This window comes from Poecilia reticulata, chromosome 15 (genome assembly GCF_904066995.2).
Source record: "Poecilia reticulata chromosome 15, P_reticulata-male-v2, whole genome shotgun sequence".
NCBI classification, from domain to species: Eukaryota; Metazoa; Chordata; class Actinopteri; order Cyprinodontiformes; family Poeciliidae; genus Poecilia; species Poecilia reticulata.
Window position 1 is genome coordinate 17625113 of NC_088844.1, and position 16091 is coordinate 17641203.

General features: G+C 38.0%; 2 protein-coding genes and 1 long non-coding RNA gene across 4 annotated transcripts; 1 reads left to right on the plus strand and 2 right to left on the minus strand.

The window, feature by feature from the left end:
- Positions 1 to 246: 246 nt before the first annotated feature.
- On the minus strand, positions 247 to 3264 carry LOC103476936 (uncharacterized). Its single transcript, XR_535566.3, has 2 exons — positions 3016 to 3264; positions 247 to 1850 (listed from the first exon to the last, which is right to left on the minus strand). It is a non-coding gene; the product is annotated as an uncharacterized LOC103476936 (long non-coding RNA).
- Positions 3265 to 6404: 3140 nt separating this feature from the next.
- On the minus strand, positions 6405 to 10052 carry mettl18 (methyltransferase 18, RPL3 N3-histidine). Its single transcript, XM_008429700.3, has 2 exons — positions 9802 to 10052; positions 6405 to 7551 (listed from the first exon to the last, which is right to left on the minus strand). The coding sequence occupies exons 1-2, from the start codon at positions 9904 to 9906 to the stop codon at positions 6589 to 6591; spliced, it is 1068 nt and encodes a 355-aa protein (XP_008427922.1). The 5' UTR covers positions 9907 to 10052; the 3' UTR covers positions 6405 to 6588.
- A 162-nt stretch (positions 10053 to 10214) lies between these two features.
- zdhhc16a (zDHHC palmitoyltransferase 16a) lies at positions 10215 to 14741 on the plus strand. Of its 2 annotated transcripts, none has more exons than XM_008429697.2 (11): positions 10215 to 10362; positions 11224 to 11481; positions 11693 to 11887; positions 11990 to 12078; positions 12544 to 12572; positions 12682 to 12815; positions 12949 to 13032; positions 13136 to 13221; positions 13444 to 13567; positions 14011 to 14081; positions 14164 to 14741. In XM_008429697.2, exons 2-11 carry the CDS (start codon positions 11248 to 11250, stop codon positions 14264 to 14266), a joined length of 1149 nt encoding a protein of 382 aa, XP_008427919.1. In that variant the 5' UTR covers positions 10215 to 10362; positions 11224 to 11247; the 3' UTR covers positions 14267 to 14741. The 2 variants fall into 2 exon arrangements, with proteins under 2 accessions (XP_008427919.1, XP_081472450.1); XM_081616324.1 differs by lacking the exon at positions 10215 to 10362 and adding an exon at positions 10385 to 11125.
- The last annotated feature ends 1350 nt before the right edge of the window (positions 14742 to 16091 follow it).

Sequence of the window (16091 nt, forward strand, 5' to 3'; positions counted from 1 at the left end):
TTGAATGTATACCTGCAAATTGTCCTGGTTTATTCTTTAGGTGATGTTGTACATATATATATGTGTAAAGAAAAAAAATGTAAAGAAAAAAAATTCTTGAGTCAACATGAGGTTTGCATTCAGTTTAAATAGTACCAGAATGATTAGGACATCTGTTGTGAAAGTCCAGATCTACGCAAAATATTTTTCTGTACTCAGACAGGCCATCGTTTTATTTAAGATAAGTAAAGACAAGAAGGAAATTGATTTTTTTCTTTAAAATATTTTATTTTAAAAATCTCATGTCACAGGGATAAAATTAACAACACATACATAAGTTAAAGAAGCTGTTTCACACCCTTCCTTCCTTGATCAGAGTTGATTGTGGTGTACGTGTTTCACAGAATCTTTTACTAACAATAGCAATTCAACTTTGTGTAAATGAAACATGGGGGGAGGGGGGTCAGACTTTGTGTGAAAAATGCTGCACCAATAAAGATTAGTTGAGTTGCTACCATCCAATTGTTAAAATAAAACCTGAATAAACCCGAAATTAAACTCTAACTATGTTAATTCTTTACAGGTTGTTTACGATAAATTTGGTGTGTTTCCATCATGCAATGATTATGCATGCAGTGGTACAAGAGAAACCACATTTCCTATGCCACATGATAAATGGGGTATTCAAACACAGAGTACAACCCCCATGGCTGACATCCATCTACAGTGTAGCTCGATCTGTGTGAAATAAACTGTATTCAAGTTGTACAGTCACTGTATCCACCTCTGATTTTGTTTAAACTGTGATCAGAATGGTAGAGAATTGTGTAGGTTCACAGTGATGTTTACACGGTTAAACCAAAAGGTCACAATTCCTATGAGTCAAATGCCCTGAGAGAAGTACTGTGTAGTAAATGGCAACAGCTGAAACTGTAGCGACAACTCATTTCGTACGAGCAGGCCTAACTTCTTTGTGGGTGGAAGTGAATAATAAGGTGAAACTACAATTAATAACCTTCCAATGTGAAACATTCAGCTTTGATCTCATGATGTGGCAATCCTTACGTTATGATTCAGGAGGATATTATGAGTATAACATCGATATTTGCTGTTTCAGTTTTCATTGCGGTTGGTTACAAATTAATAACATGAATATTCTTTCCAGCTACGGTGTTTCAGAAACTACATACATTTCTCATTGCTCTTGTTTTTAAGCAGTTTTTGCGTATATTGTTTCATCTGCAAAAACAGCTAGCAAGAGCAATTTTCAATTTACAAACACCTCATAGAGTCCTTTGCGAACTTTGTAAAACTTTGTAAACAACAGATTAAATCAGTTGTAATTTCTGCTTACAGTTTTTACCTGTTGTCACAAATTATAATCATAGTTGTCACAGAATTCAGTCCCAAATACCACAGGAAAAGCAGGAACAACACATATGAGGCAATATTGCATCATAGAATAAAAAAGAAATAAAATGAAATACAATTAAATAAAAACCAAATGTTACACACTTTTCTGAAATGCAACAAAAACATTAATTATTTACAATTATTATTCAATTTCAACTAACTGCCAGGAAAATAACTCAGGATTTTAGGCAACTTGGACTTCCAGTTCAAACACACAAATACAAAAATAGTCTGTATTCAACACTTATAGGCCTACCGGTATTAATCAATTTAGATGATCATGAGAGCTGCTGTCGGACTCCGTACAACGTGCTGGACAAACCAGTACCACGCCAAAAGAACTGGATCCATAGATGACATCTTTACATGCCACCATCTATGGAATTCAGTTCTCACAGCGGAGCACTTATCAGCACGGCGTCCTCAGAGGCGTCCTGATCCTCGAACGGCAAACCTGTCTGAAGAAACTCATATGTCAGTATAAATTTGTTTAGATTACCACTCAGTCAGTCAGTCAAACACAGCAAAAACATCACAGAGTATATATATACTGTTCAAAAAAATAAAGGGAACACTTCAGTGTTCACTTAAATGTTAAAGTGTTCCCTTTATTTTTTTGAGCAGTGTATATAAATAACCGCAACATAACTTCAGAGTTAAGCAAGAAAAAGCTTGCTTACATGGCGAACAGAGTGACAAAGCGCCCATCCCCATTTCTCAAGAACAGCAGTGTGAGGATGAGATGATAACATCAACGCAGCTTCTTCCATGGTAAGATTGAGCAAGAGACGATTACTGTGGTGACTAAACTCAGCCTCACACAGCTAATAATGATTGTTAGTGGAGTATTTATAGCAAATATAGACATGCTGTAGCTTCAAAGTTTAGGATATGTTTTATCAACGTGAGGCGCAAAATTGAAATGTGCATGAACAGTTTATGGGCCAGACCTGATTAAATAGATTCCATTCTGGAGTTTGGAACGCCCCATTTCAGGACCTCCAACTTCTGCTAAACTCAAGTGTTCCTGGAAGCTCCGCAAAAACGAAAGTTTGTCCACTAACTGATGAGGGTCATGGTGCTCCGGTCAGGAGATGAAATGAATCATCAGTTACACTGCCAGGAAAGGAACTTGCTGTGGGTCCGTGTTTTACTGACACACACAGTGTAAGTAAATGAGTTTGATATTAACGTGACTGCTCTGGACTAAGCTGAAAAACTTCTCATCCAAGGCCTGGAGTCAATATTGATAGAGACGGTCGAGATAAACGCTAATCTCAAAGCTATTGCATTGATGATGGTTTATGTATTAAAGTCTGTGCTCTCTGAGGGTGCAGTACAGTATAGAAATCCCCCTAAGGAAAACCACACCTGAGCACATTTGGGAAATTCAAACCTTCCTGGCAGTTAAACAAGGAAGCAACCGGTTCTGCGGGCCGGCTACTTGACAAGAAACATCCATTCATTAAGAAATAAACAAGAATTAATCGACGAAACGATAAGAGTTCCTGATGGCATTCAAAAACTGTTGCATTTGGTTTCGTTTTTTAAAATTTTTTTTATAGAAACTCTACACTAATATCCACATCAAAATTTAACAATGTTGGATGTTTTACCACGTACCTTAAGAATATCTTCCCAAATCCTGGCTGTATCAGAAAAGTATTTCTTCATTAAAGCCAGATTTTTTCCCGTGTGTACACACACACACACTTCAGGAGTCCTTGTTTGTTCCACACACACATCCCTTCAAAGATTCACCTGCCTTTCCGGCTCTCCCTGCCATGACCTCCAACTCTCGAGAAAATATGAAACACAGTGCCTGACATTCGCAGCAAAAGTGCTTAAATACGGACCTTTCACTTCACCCATCAAAACCTCCCTCCTCTCTGTTTTTCATACACTCCCTCTGTACGGTAAGCCTGACAGTCACTTCCCAGTAAGAAGGAAGCAGTGGGTGTGAACAGCACGCCCCCTCACCATGAATCAACACATAATAGTTTCTGAGGAAAACCATCTGACTTGCCCTGCCCCCTGTTCCCATAAAGTAAGCAGGGGAAAGGCTGTGTCTACTCGACGAACCAGGAATTCCCCCGCAGGCCACAGAACAGCTGTCAAGATGAGAGGAGATGACGAAGTGGACACACTGGAAGTTTGTCGGTCAGTTCATGCAAACAGAAACTGTGCTAGGACAACCCTATGTAACATACTTGTTGAGTGCCATTTAACGCATAAATGTATTTGCACAATAGGGAACTGGAAAGTCTGCTCATACTCTCGTGGGTGTTTAACAGTACAGTCATGTAAGAGCTGCTGACATAATGTTTCCAAAAGATTACTGTAGTTCTTTGAGCAATAGCTGCACGGATGAATGTGAAAATGCCTATACTCGGATGGATTTCTACCAAACTGTAAGAAAAACTAGGTCTCCTATAACTTTGTTTGCTGCTCAGACAAAGTCAAACATGATAGTTTGACTTTGTCTGAGCTCTATGACTTCTTCATAGAGTCCTATTGTTCAGCTTAGTAATGGGGGAAAAAATAGTTGATTTCCTCATCCTCCTCACCTGCCTATCTTAAGTACAAGCAACTAGTCTGGACTTGGTGTGTTCTTCCTCAGAAAAATCCCTCTGAGATTTATTCACTGGATTTCCTTGTTCTGCACCAAAAGGGGATTCCAGAGAGTTGGGAAACTATCACGTAGTTCCCTACCCCATGCTTGGCTACACGTCTATGCACATTTCCTGGATCCTATACATGCCTGAAACGTGTCAAGACTCATTGTTTTGGAGCAGGACCCATTAGGGTCATATATCCTGAAGAAGAAAAAAAAAAAGGCAGTACAGAGACCCCAAAGAGATCCCCCTCGCTATTGATGCGCTGTGACGCCAGCATCCACTTTCAAACTCTGTCCCTAGGCCTGCGGGATAAGTTGCAATTGACATTTTGCGCTGGATGGCCGAAACAAGCTGGGCTTTCATGCTGGTGTTTGAACACTGGGGAAAACACTTGCAAAGGTCACTGAGCCCATTTCCTTTCTGTCTTCCCCATGCATCTAAAGACCTGGAACACCACCTTTTAACATCACTTTAGTTCCTGGCATATTCAAATTTCTTTGTAGGAAGTAAAAAGTCGAAAGAGAAACCCAAGAATGCATTTTTTTTAAAGTTTTTTTTCCTATTTCTTATTGAAATTCTAAAAAAAATTATATTTCTAAAAATAAAAGATGCAACGAGAAATCGGCCGGTGACTGGAATGGGCAGAGTTTTTTGCTTGAGTGGCTCTCATTGGTGTTGTTAGTTGGAAGCTAAAATTCAGATTTTTCTTTTTTCAAGGTTTTGTTGACTCTAGTGCCTTTATTTGAAAGTAGTTTGACAGGAAGGAGGGTTATGAGAGACGAGAGGGGGAAGACATGCAGAGAATGTCACCAGGCTTGGAATTGAACCTGCAACCACCAGCATGAGGACTATGGCCTCAATACATGGGTTGTGCGTTGCCCCTGCACCACCACAGCACCCCTATAAAATTCAGATTTTTCTATACGTTTTTCTGAAAGTTAACGCACAACACCTAACCCCCTAACAGGTCGCACTTATAACACTCCTCTGTGTGGATGTTGATACTGAGGGAAAATGATTTTGCTGGAGGTTTTTGTCGGTATCAGTTAAGATGTTTCAAAATGTCGTTAGAGGAAGCACAACAGGAGAAACAAGCTACTAGGAAGGAAACCATTTTCTGCAGAGGCATGCCGGCTGTTCATTCATGCAAATACTTTCAAGCTTTGGGGGCTGGGAGCATTTCAATAAACAGCAGGAAACTGACGTATTACAGCACATATACACCAATTGACCCTTTTAAAAAAACCAACTATGCTTGTCAGGGAACTTGGTGGAATAGTTGGCAAACTTTTGGGAATTTTACACTCTACAGGAAATACACGCTAATGTCTTCAGTTACTATCGCTAACAGCACTAGCAATACTGAGCATTAAAATATGATGCTAACGAGAATTTAAAGTATTACCTACATAACCGTAGCACATTGAGGTTTGTTTTTATTGTCAAACGCTGCAGTTTTACATTTAAGCTCTCTTAAGTACAAAGTGTAATGTCTTTTGGTCTAAATATAATTATTGGTTGTTCACAAGGGCTGCTATAAATTTCTCATGGTAAAAACACCAATTTCGGTGCATAACATAAAGATTTTACACCAACATGTTTACAATGACCTGATGACTTTTATTGAAAAGTGAATGCAAACCAAACTCCCCCATATTCAGGTTTACCAGAATAGGAAAAATAGATTCCCCTCCTTTAGTTACAACACCATGACTGTCCGTATTGTCGGGAATATTTCGAAACAGGCACTTTGTTTTGTTCTGTAAGTAAAAGAAACGCCTTCTTTCAGCCAGCTGACTGGCTTACTCATTCTACATGGGTCATCCCTGGGATTTGAGGAAGTTTGTTTGAGCCTCATGACATAAGGCGTATTTCTAAAATCTCATTTTAAATGGTCCAATGGTAATGGTAAATGGCAAATTTCGAATTATTCTTCTTGGAAAAAGTTCAATGGAAACATTTTTAGAATTTTAAAACGGTTTTTTATAACCTCTGTATAAAAAGATGTGTAGCCATGCAGTGTCTGTTTGTAACAAAAGTCTGCTTCATGTTCCTGTCAAGTTACAATAAGTAACTCTAGCTCATAATTGTAAATCAGAGCTTTCTTCCAACTTGTACCTTGTAAAATAAAATAAAAAATTAAAAAAACTATGCTAAATTTAAAAGGATTTGGTACACGTCTACATATTGAGTTTGGCAAAAAAACCCAAAAAAAACAAAGTTAGTAAACTATATCTGGACTTCTACAGGAAATTCTAATGTTTTTTTTCTTTTTATTGCAGAGAAACTTCTCCGCCACAACCAGTTGTACCACGATGCAGACAGCCTTGAAACATTGGGCTGCAATATTATTATCCAACATGTTACTACAAAAGACTTCAATGTATTCAAAAAGGTTTTTAAAAAGGTTTTATTTTTTATAGTCTGCAGAGACAAAACTGTATCAGTCAGCCACAGCCAGAGCTTCACAAAATCTGTGACTGGAAATCGGCTATGAAGACTCTGATTAGTGCATCTCTAACACACTCATTTAACAGTTTGTCCATTAATAATTTCAAAACCAGCTGACGTTTCCTTGTCAGTTGTCATTTTGCTTTTTAAAACGCAGCACCACTACATGTCTCTGCAGGCCTTCGGCCCCATCCCACAGGTGATCCAGGGAGAAAACGCCCCTCTGCTCCACAAATGTCTCAAACAGATGTAGCCCACCACCGACACCAAAGTAATGTGATTTGGTGGCCAGGTAAACCAGACCGCTGGGTGCCAGCAGTTTGTGCAGCGTTTCATGTAGGGCAGGGTAGTAGCAAGTGTTGTAGATTGTTTCTGATGTGAATATAATGTCAAATTTGGGCGGTGGTTCTTTCTTTAAGACCAAAGGAAGAAATGTCCTCCAGTCCCCAGAGTAAAAGAGGCACTTCCTCATTAATGGGTGCTTGGATAGATCTGTTGCTCTTTTCTTAGGAGGGGGGCTGCCAGACTTCAAATCCTCTTTCCCTTTCTCTACACAACCGTCTTCTTGTTTTTTTCCCTCACCCTTCCCCTTTTTCTCACCATCACCCTCTACCTCATCATCCTCTTCACAGTTTAGAATTACGTTTGGCACAGTGAGCTGTTCGATGACTGTGCTGTTATAGTCTTGAAAAAGGATCTGCCTGGCTCCTCGCTTCAAGGCCAGTATTCCCAACAGCCCCGCTCCACAACCCAAATCCAGCACTGTTTTCCCACTGAACGTTTCTCCCTCTTTTTCCATTATCTCCAGAATGTCATAAGTGCACTCCCACACCTTCAGGCCGCCCTCGTACACACCAGAGATGAGATCAGAGTTCTTCTCCTCCCTGCGAGACAGGATTTTCTCCCTGTCCTCTCGCTCTGAGGCCGTCCTCTCGAAAACGGTTTCGTTGAGGAAGTGCAGAGGAGGAAGGGTTCCGATGGTAATTGTTTCAAAGACTCCATCAGTGAGGAGGAACTCGGGGTCAGATGGAGGAAGGTGCTCTTTAGCCTCTTTTACTGGACCGGCTGGTGTATTATCATCAACTTCTGCCTGCAACAGAAAGCAGCATGCTTTAGGGAATGAAAGAGCCGACCGCGAGTTTCAGTCAGAGACAATGTGTTTGAAATTCAAATGAAAACTCTAAAGAGAACATGAAAGAAAAACTGATTGAGATTTTGACTTGAGTAATGGTCTAGATGTTTTCCATTTTGTCCAAAGGCCCTTTTAGAAGCCTCTGTGAAATCATGGCAGCACATTATGACAGAAAGTTAAGAAAGCCAACGCTTTGCGGCTTTGGCTAACACCAAATTCCTCTTAGGTGGTTAAAAACTTTACATAAACAAACACAGAGTAGAGATCCATCACCACAATTGATCAAAACTAAGAACTCATTTTTAGTGTACAACTATTACAACCAACTTTGATGTGTTTTTTCAGCGATGTGTTTTTTCATAGCATGACAGCGGACAACCTTTGATTTTTAATTCAGTACTATTTTCCCTTTGTCGTAATCTATAAATTAATCAAAATTAGAATTGACAGGTCAAAGAAAACCGATAATCAGTATCGTTCAGGAAAAGCCTCACAGCAAAAATGTTTTAGATTTCTAACAAGAAACCCTAAATACTAAAGAGGGCATTTATGTAAGCTGTGTTTTAGCTTTAATGTTACAGGTAAAGCTAAAAGCACATCTAATAGATATACTAATTTAATTTACAACATTGACCAGTGAACGTGTTAGCCCAAATTCGTGAGTTTTTCTCTGTCAGCTTTCTTTCCTACTAATAATAATACTAATCTAATGATGACATAGTGAGCTGGCTGACTGGTTGCTAAACTATGACATGAGATTGCTGATCAGCCTTGTGATTCATTATGTGACTTAAAAACACTTTGCATATGTCATGTGGATCACACCCACAGCCACAGAACAATTCTGGTAACAAAAAAAAACACAAAAGCTTCCATCATGCCTTAGTAGTTTAGTGTCTGCACAGCTAATAATGATTCATAGAGTCTACCATCAGTAAGAACGCCAACGCAAACTGATTTTTTTTCTCTTTAACCTTTCGGTGTTACGGGTCTCCTATTGGAAAATAAATGAACTAACGCTCTCTAGTGGTCAACAGCTGACATTTCATTACAACTTTCCTTTTTCTGTAGCGCAAAAACAAGAACGGTTTCACTAAAATGTCTGAATTGCAAGCTTTTGTTGTCTTTTTTCTATTACTAAGATACATGGCTTTAATTTAAATAGCGTGTTATAAATAACTAAGGTGGAGAAAGTATGTAAAAGATTTTGCTATATCAATAATGTGAAACCACTAAGAGGTTCAATGTAAACTGACAGCTACTGGTGGAAAGTAAGCCAAAGGACTTTTAAATGCTCCTTCCCTCATCAAAATAGTTTAAAAGTCAAGAAGGGCTCAAAGCATTTGATGTAAAAAGAATAGATACTTTCCATCCATATAAATCCTGTCCCTCACTTTTGACTGATTTCTAAAATATTAAGATACACATCGTCATGTAAGAAAAAAACAGAATGAGAGTGAATACTGCAATCAAAAGAGTAGCCTACAGAAAGAAGACTGCAATCAATAATTTTTTTATGTTTTTATTTGGCCTTTATTTATGAGTCTGGTAAAAATATTTAAAGAAGTATTAATGAATTTGGGACCTCCAAATTTTAAACACAAATGATCTGGGTGAAAATTTAAACATGGAGAGGCCTGGGCCAAGATGAAAAAAATAAATAGTAATAATTAAATGAATTTCCAAGTTTATATGCTTTTAAAAACTACATTATTCTGCAAAATGACCAGTAGGCAAAACATTACTAAAATAGTCCTAAATTTGATATATATGTTTTTTTAATATAGTCTAGAAATATATTTTCATCTAAAAAAGTTTAAATGTATACCATATGTATTTTTTAAAAATATGGCATTTCATATATTCTGTTATAAAAAAAAACAGCTTAAATTTGATAATTTTTTTGATTTCCAAACACAGCAGTAGCTGACTCGCCAGTAGAGGGGGCAAGCAGAAACCGTGGGTAAGTTCTATTTATACAGCTTTTATTGTGGAAGTAGACTACCAAAACAAAAGCTGAATAACAATCTTATTTCCATGCTAGCTGGTACGTCGTGAATAAAATTAGAAATAAGTTTTCAAATGCAACTTAATAATCTGTTAGCCCAGTGCTATCATTATCTTTCCAGCAAATTAGACTTCTGCTACTCTCCCGGGCAACTAAAATAGGCTGTAAGAACGTAAGATTAAGAAACAAACATTACTCACATATTTAGCTCCATCGTCTTTGCCTCCGCTTTGCACTTTATTTCCATCCACTTCTTGAGAGGCGTTAGTTTGCCCTGAAATGTCGAAGTTAAAACAAAACGACATAATGACAAATCAACCACGACAGACTGCCGCTAGCTAGGTAGAGAGACAACTGCACATGTTGACCACTCGGGAAGACTTCAATTCCCACAATTCCTGAAGCAAATGACCAGTTTTTAGATTATTCGTTGATTTGACAAACTTGTTGTATGATTTTTTTTGAATTATATTGGATTTATAGTGATAAAAAGATAAAGGACAACATTCAAAAATAAAAATTAGAAACGAAAATTAAAATCTGATGTGAGTTTAATGCGCAGTTCCTGACTCAGATAACCATGATGCATCGAAATAAGTCTACAGAGCATGCGCAGTAGTTCCAGGTCAGGATTCAGCGGCGTTTACTGACAGGTCCGATAACCCACTCTGGCACTTAAATAGCAACAAACCCGCTTTATCTTCACTTTAACTATGACGTTCTTAAAGGTTAATTCGACTTATTCCTCTTCACCATAACAGGTAAGTTCTGCAAATTTCTATTAACGTTGTCGTCAAATGTCAGTGTGAGCCGCAGTAAACACTGGTATTCAAAAGCTGTCTATGACATTCAGACAAAAGGGATTTGGTAGTATTTTATGTCGCAGGGAGACAGTTAACTGGCAGCATGAATTACGCACAACATACTGTTATTTCATAAAGAAACAATTAAATGTGATTTGTTGGTCATTGTTGAATATCCTGCCATTGATGGATGAAGTGAGTGTGTTGGTGACAGAAATCTGCTGTCCAATAGACCACTAACTCTCCCTTTCACCTGCGCAGCCACAACAACCTCCACCCAGAAACCACCCTGTGGGAATGCAGTCAAGCCGGACTGCCTATCCCGTTTTTTTGAGATGTTATACAAATATTTGCTTTATACTCTATTGAGAATTATTTTTAGTTAACTTTATGTCACTTGTCTTTCTCATCTCCGACTTTAAAATGTTTTAATGTGCCTAATTATGGTCAGTTGGGCTCTGAATGAAATTGTGAAATAAATTTAACAAGGTTCAAATTGATTCTAAGACAGGTTTCATGACATGATCAAAAAGATGATCCTTTTCAGATATTTATTAAACTGCAAAAGTATGTTGTTTGATGCTTTTATGGACTAAAATGCTGGGCGTTTTTATTTTTTATTTATTTATTTCATGAATATAAAGTTAAACAAATCTAGTTGATCCTCCAATCGTTAATCAAAGCCATGATGGGACAATTGACCAATTTACAATAGTTTTGTGTAAGTATCACAGCTTTAATGGCTTTAAGGTTTTGATTTCTTTATAAAACGTAAGTTTTAAAGACTGTTAACTCTGCATCTTTATTTTTTCTCTGCAGGTATCTCCTCATCACAAATGCAGAATGCGGTGCAGTCCTGGTTCCGTGCTCCACCTGCTTTTCAGCGGGCGTATACGATTCTGCAGCAGGCGAGGGAAGAGCAGACTCCCCCCGTGGCTCAGGAAAATATGGGCCTACGTGAGGCTGCTGGCGCAGTCGCTTTGTTTCAACACCCTCACAGACTCTGATGTAGTGTTTGACTCCATCTTTGAACCAGTGTTTTGGACTGTGGATTATGTCACACGCTGGTTTGGCTTGGTGAGTGAGGCTGTAAATTTAACTGTGTGTGAAGACTTCTCTTGAAAGAGTATCTCATTCTTTTCTCTTGTTTTGGACAATGGAGATGGTAGATTTAATTATTACTGAATCAGGAATCTGGGAGGCCGCTTTTAGGACGGCTTTTCAAAGGTCAAAATTATCCTTAAAGGCAGAATTTTGCATTCATTATTGTGCTTTTTTTTTTTTTTAGGTGTTCGTTTGTCTGGTTGTGATACTGACCAGTTCCATTTTGGTGATAGCCTACATAGTGCTTCTTCCTCTCATCTTAAACACTTACTCCCCTGCATGGATTGCTTGGCACATTTGTTATGGACACTGGAATCTCATCATGATCGCTTTTCACTACTACAAAGCAGCTAAGACCTCCCCAGGGTATCCCCCCACAGTAAGCTCTCAAAATCTGCTTCTCTGCAGAACAACCAGTTTAGCTGTGCTGCCTTTTTTTTTTTGCTCTTTAAAGATGCACAATGCTTTCTCTTTCTCGTAGGAAAAAAATGACAGGCCGTTTGTGTCGGTCTGTAAAAAGTGCATCATGCCTAAACCAGCAAGAACACACCACTGTGGTATCTGTAACAGGTGAGTGAATGTCTTTACTCCTTAGTGGTTGATGTTTTTTCTGTTTTGTTCAAGTTATTCATGTGTATGGCTAAATGTTTGAAGGAAAATTTTGTTTTGTTGTTCCACTTTGTCTTATTTAAAGTGTCTGGTGCTGCAGTTCAATTTTATTTTTAATTGTTTTTATTTTAAATTGGTTAAAAAAAACAGATTTAGATTATATTAGTTTATAGTTATTATTATTAATTATATTTATTATTTTCCATAATTTGTATTCATTTTTTCTTATGCGAGTTTTTTTATTTGCTTAGTTTTTATTTGTTCAACTTGGTAACCAAACTTGTATAAAACTTTATTTATATTTTTTTTTCTGGAATTGTGCTTCAGACCATTATCTGTGGAAGAGGCTGATTTTGAATACACTTGGAATAAAGAACTTGCCACCGCTGACTGCTAGTAAAAGTACCTTTTTTGTTGTCCTTGCAGGTGCATTCTGAAAATGGACCATCATTGCCGTATCCTTTGTCGTTTTTAGCTCCATTGATTGTATAAGCTTTTTCAGAAAGTTTATTTAGAGCCTGAAAGCATTTTTTGTTCTCGTTTTCCTCAATTTCCACCTGCTAGCTTGGTTAAATAATTGCGTGGGTCATTTGAACCACCGCTACTTCTTCTCTTTCTGCCTCTTCATGAGCCTGGGCTGTGTCTACTGTAGCATCAGCGGCAGAAACCTGTTCCTAGACGCATACAGCGCTCTTGAGGTCAGACAGCTGGCCTGCTGCTTTCTCCTTGTGGTCCTTGCACTTTTTAAAATTTGTTGTTGTTTTTTTTTTCAATGAGGTAAATTTTTTGCTGCCTTTTTGTCTTTCACACCTGGGCGGGCTGCTCTTTCAGCGGTTTAAGCATTTGGATTTGGAAAAGCCAGGCATTCCTGTAACAGGGATGGGACTTCTAATAGGGCTTCTCCCGTCTGGCCAGGTATTAGCTCAATAACAAAGAACAGTCATGTGATTAAGCTAAGGAGTGGTTCCTTTATTCATTTGATTGGTGATTCATTTGTACTTTTTTCTGTTTTGATAAGACCAACTTCCACACGCCTGCACCTTCATACACCTTTAAGGACAGGATGATTCATAAGAGCATCATCTACATGTGGGTTCTCACCAGGTAAAAAGTGTTTTCGTTTATCAATAATTATAACCTACTCTGAATGTAGGGAAAAGCCTCAAAACAGACTAAAGTCTTTGCTCTAACTGGTTCCACTCTTCTAATACAACACCGCTGTCACTTTGAGATTGATGGCAGGCTGTGGTTTTACTTAGATTACAAGAAGATCTTGTCTTGTTGTTTTTTGCAGTAGATGAACTAAAAGGTATTTTGTTTCTGCAGCACAGTGGGTGTGGCTCTGGGAGCTCTGACTGTTTGGCACGCAGTTCTCATATCCAGAGGGGAGACGAGCATTGACAGACACATTAACAAGAAGGAAAGACAGAGACTGGCAGCATGGGGAAAGGTATTCAAGTAATCAGAATTTAAAAATATATGCCCTATATTTGCCTCTTGATTTCTTATGTTTTATCATTTTTGTCACATGCAGTTTTTTCCCATTGTCAAGCTAATTTGAATTTCACACAAGATAACCTAAGTTAATACAAAATGCTGAACCTGAACTCTAATTTAACTAATTAGTTAATGGTAATTGGCTACATTTTTGTAGCAGCAACAGTATTTGTACTTTTCTGTGGAAAAGTACAAATACTTTTCCACAGAACTGTTCCTAATAAGAATTCCTAGAAATGTGCTTGAGTTAATCTGATAATAAAACACAATTTAAACCCCATAACGCCAATGGTTACAAGTGGTTTCTTTTCAAACTGGATGAAACCGTGTTTTTATTTTATTTTATTTTATTTTTTTAACTACTACTTTTGTTTGTTTTTTTTTCTAATTTGGCAGGTTTACAGAAACCCTTTCAACTATGGCAAGCTGAACAACTGGAAAGTATTCTTAGGAGTGGAGAAAAGAAGGTGTGTTTTCATTGTTTGTATAAACTCGCCGCTCAAGTTTTTATCTTAGATGTGATGTTTGCTTTGTCTCTCTCGTGTTTAGTCACTGGGTGACACGCGTCCTGCTCCCATCCGGCCACCCACCACATGGTGACGGTTTGACGTGGGACATCTTCCCAGTTAGAAAGGACTTGATACCTGTATGATGGACTGCTTCAGCAAACCTGTAGCCTGAAATCATTGCTATATCAACCCATTTTTATCCAGCTGGCTCGCATGGTGGCTCCACTGGGCACCATTGACCTCCATTACCTCAATAAGACAGGGACTGCATATGAATTATGCAATATAAATATTTCTTGCAAGCTGATGCTTCTTGAGTTGGAGCTACAATGATGCTGACTGAATTATTTGTTAAAATGTCTTTAAGGTAAAATATTTAAACTCCCCCCCTTCCCCCCAATTTGTTCAGTGTTTTAAAGAATGTCAAAGAAACGCACTAAAGTTGAAAATGAAGTGGGTTGTTTTTGTTTTTCTATTCCTGTATTTTCCATGTTAACTTATGAAAAGCCACTCAAATGATAACCCATGCTTAAAGCATTCAATTTCATCCAAACACTACCCTGATAATGTTCTCTGTACTTTGCATATCTTAATAAAATTTTATTACTTTTTTAGAAACCTTTTGTCATTTTTTTAATATTGTTTGATATGATCACTTTTTTTTTAAAATTTTTTTTTAGAAATGTACCTTTTAGCTCTGCTACGCCATGTTTCAGCTCCAGTTGCGTCATTGTTTTGATCGGAAGCCAGACTGGGTACGAGCATGAGGGGGAGATTACAAGAGATGCACTCTGCGTTTTTATTTATTTATTATGTCTGAGATCAGCAATGAAATACTGTAGCTCCCTTTCCAATTTAGATTGGTTTATTTTGTGGATTTAGTGTATTTCAGTTTGTAATTTGTGAATGTTTAGGGCTTGCTGTTGGAGGGGGAAAAAAAGTGCAGGCCTTGGTTTTAAAATAAAGATGAGAAGGCTTTGGGCTGATGCTATCACTCTCATCCTGTGTATCTCAGCTGCACATCTGCCTGTAAACTGCAAGGATGAGATGATTTAATCTTCCAGCAGATGTCAGTCTTTCAAGCCATAAATTCGTCCAAAATCTTAATGAGGTGAACTTGGAACAAATTGTGAACCTGCTGTTTTTTTTCCTCCCACTTGTCCTGTTTCACTATTTACGTTTGTGTTATATTTGATTTGAGCAATTGGCTGGAGTTGAATGTTGACTGAAATTTTTGGCTCGGTTTCATTTCACCACACCAAACAACTTGCCACATTTTCAAATTGAAATTGAAAAATACTTTATTAATCCCAAAGGAAAATTAAATAAGCAAACGAACCCTCCATGTGCGTATGAGTGCAGAGCCCTGAAGCTGCAGACTAACCCCTCATTATCCACCTTCTAATGTTATTTATAGTGTCAGGTGTTTTCATCTTCACCCAATCCGCACCTTACAGGACCTTTTACTATCTTGGAGACCACACAGTTTAAATGAAGCAGCATATAAGCTCCACTGAGCTGACTGACTGTCTGTGCCAAGGGTAAGTTTGGTGGGATTACTCTGTTCCCAGACCAAGATACAACATAAGCCTCTTCAAATGTAAACGCAAGTTATTTTTTCCTTGAGGATTTGAAATAAACCTGAGTGCATTTTTATCTGACAGCATAGAATCTTACAAGTAGCCAAAAGGTTCATCTTGTTTGTGTCTGATAAAAGCGTCTTAGTTTGTTGTGTCTCTTACACCAGTAGTTTACTAAGTTAGGGCTGAGATTTCACTTAGGCTCACTAATATGTCAGTCATGAGATCTGCCTCAGAAATACTTGAATAGTAAAAAAAAAAAATATAAGAAACTTATTCCTTTTAGAAATGATTAAGATTTCGTTGCTTGCTCTCAGCAGTGACTTTCTTTTTGCTACCTTTCCATTGAGGTAGGATTCTTCTAGCTGAGCCATGGATCACTGTAGCT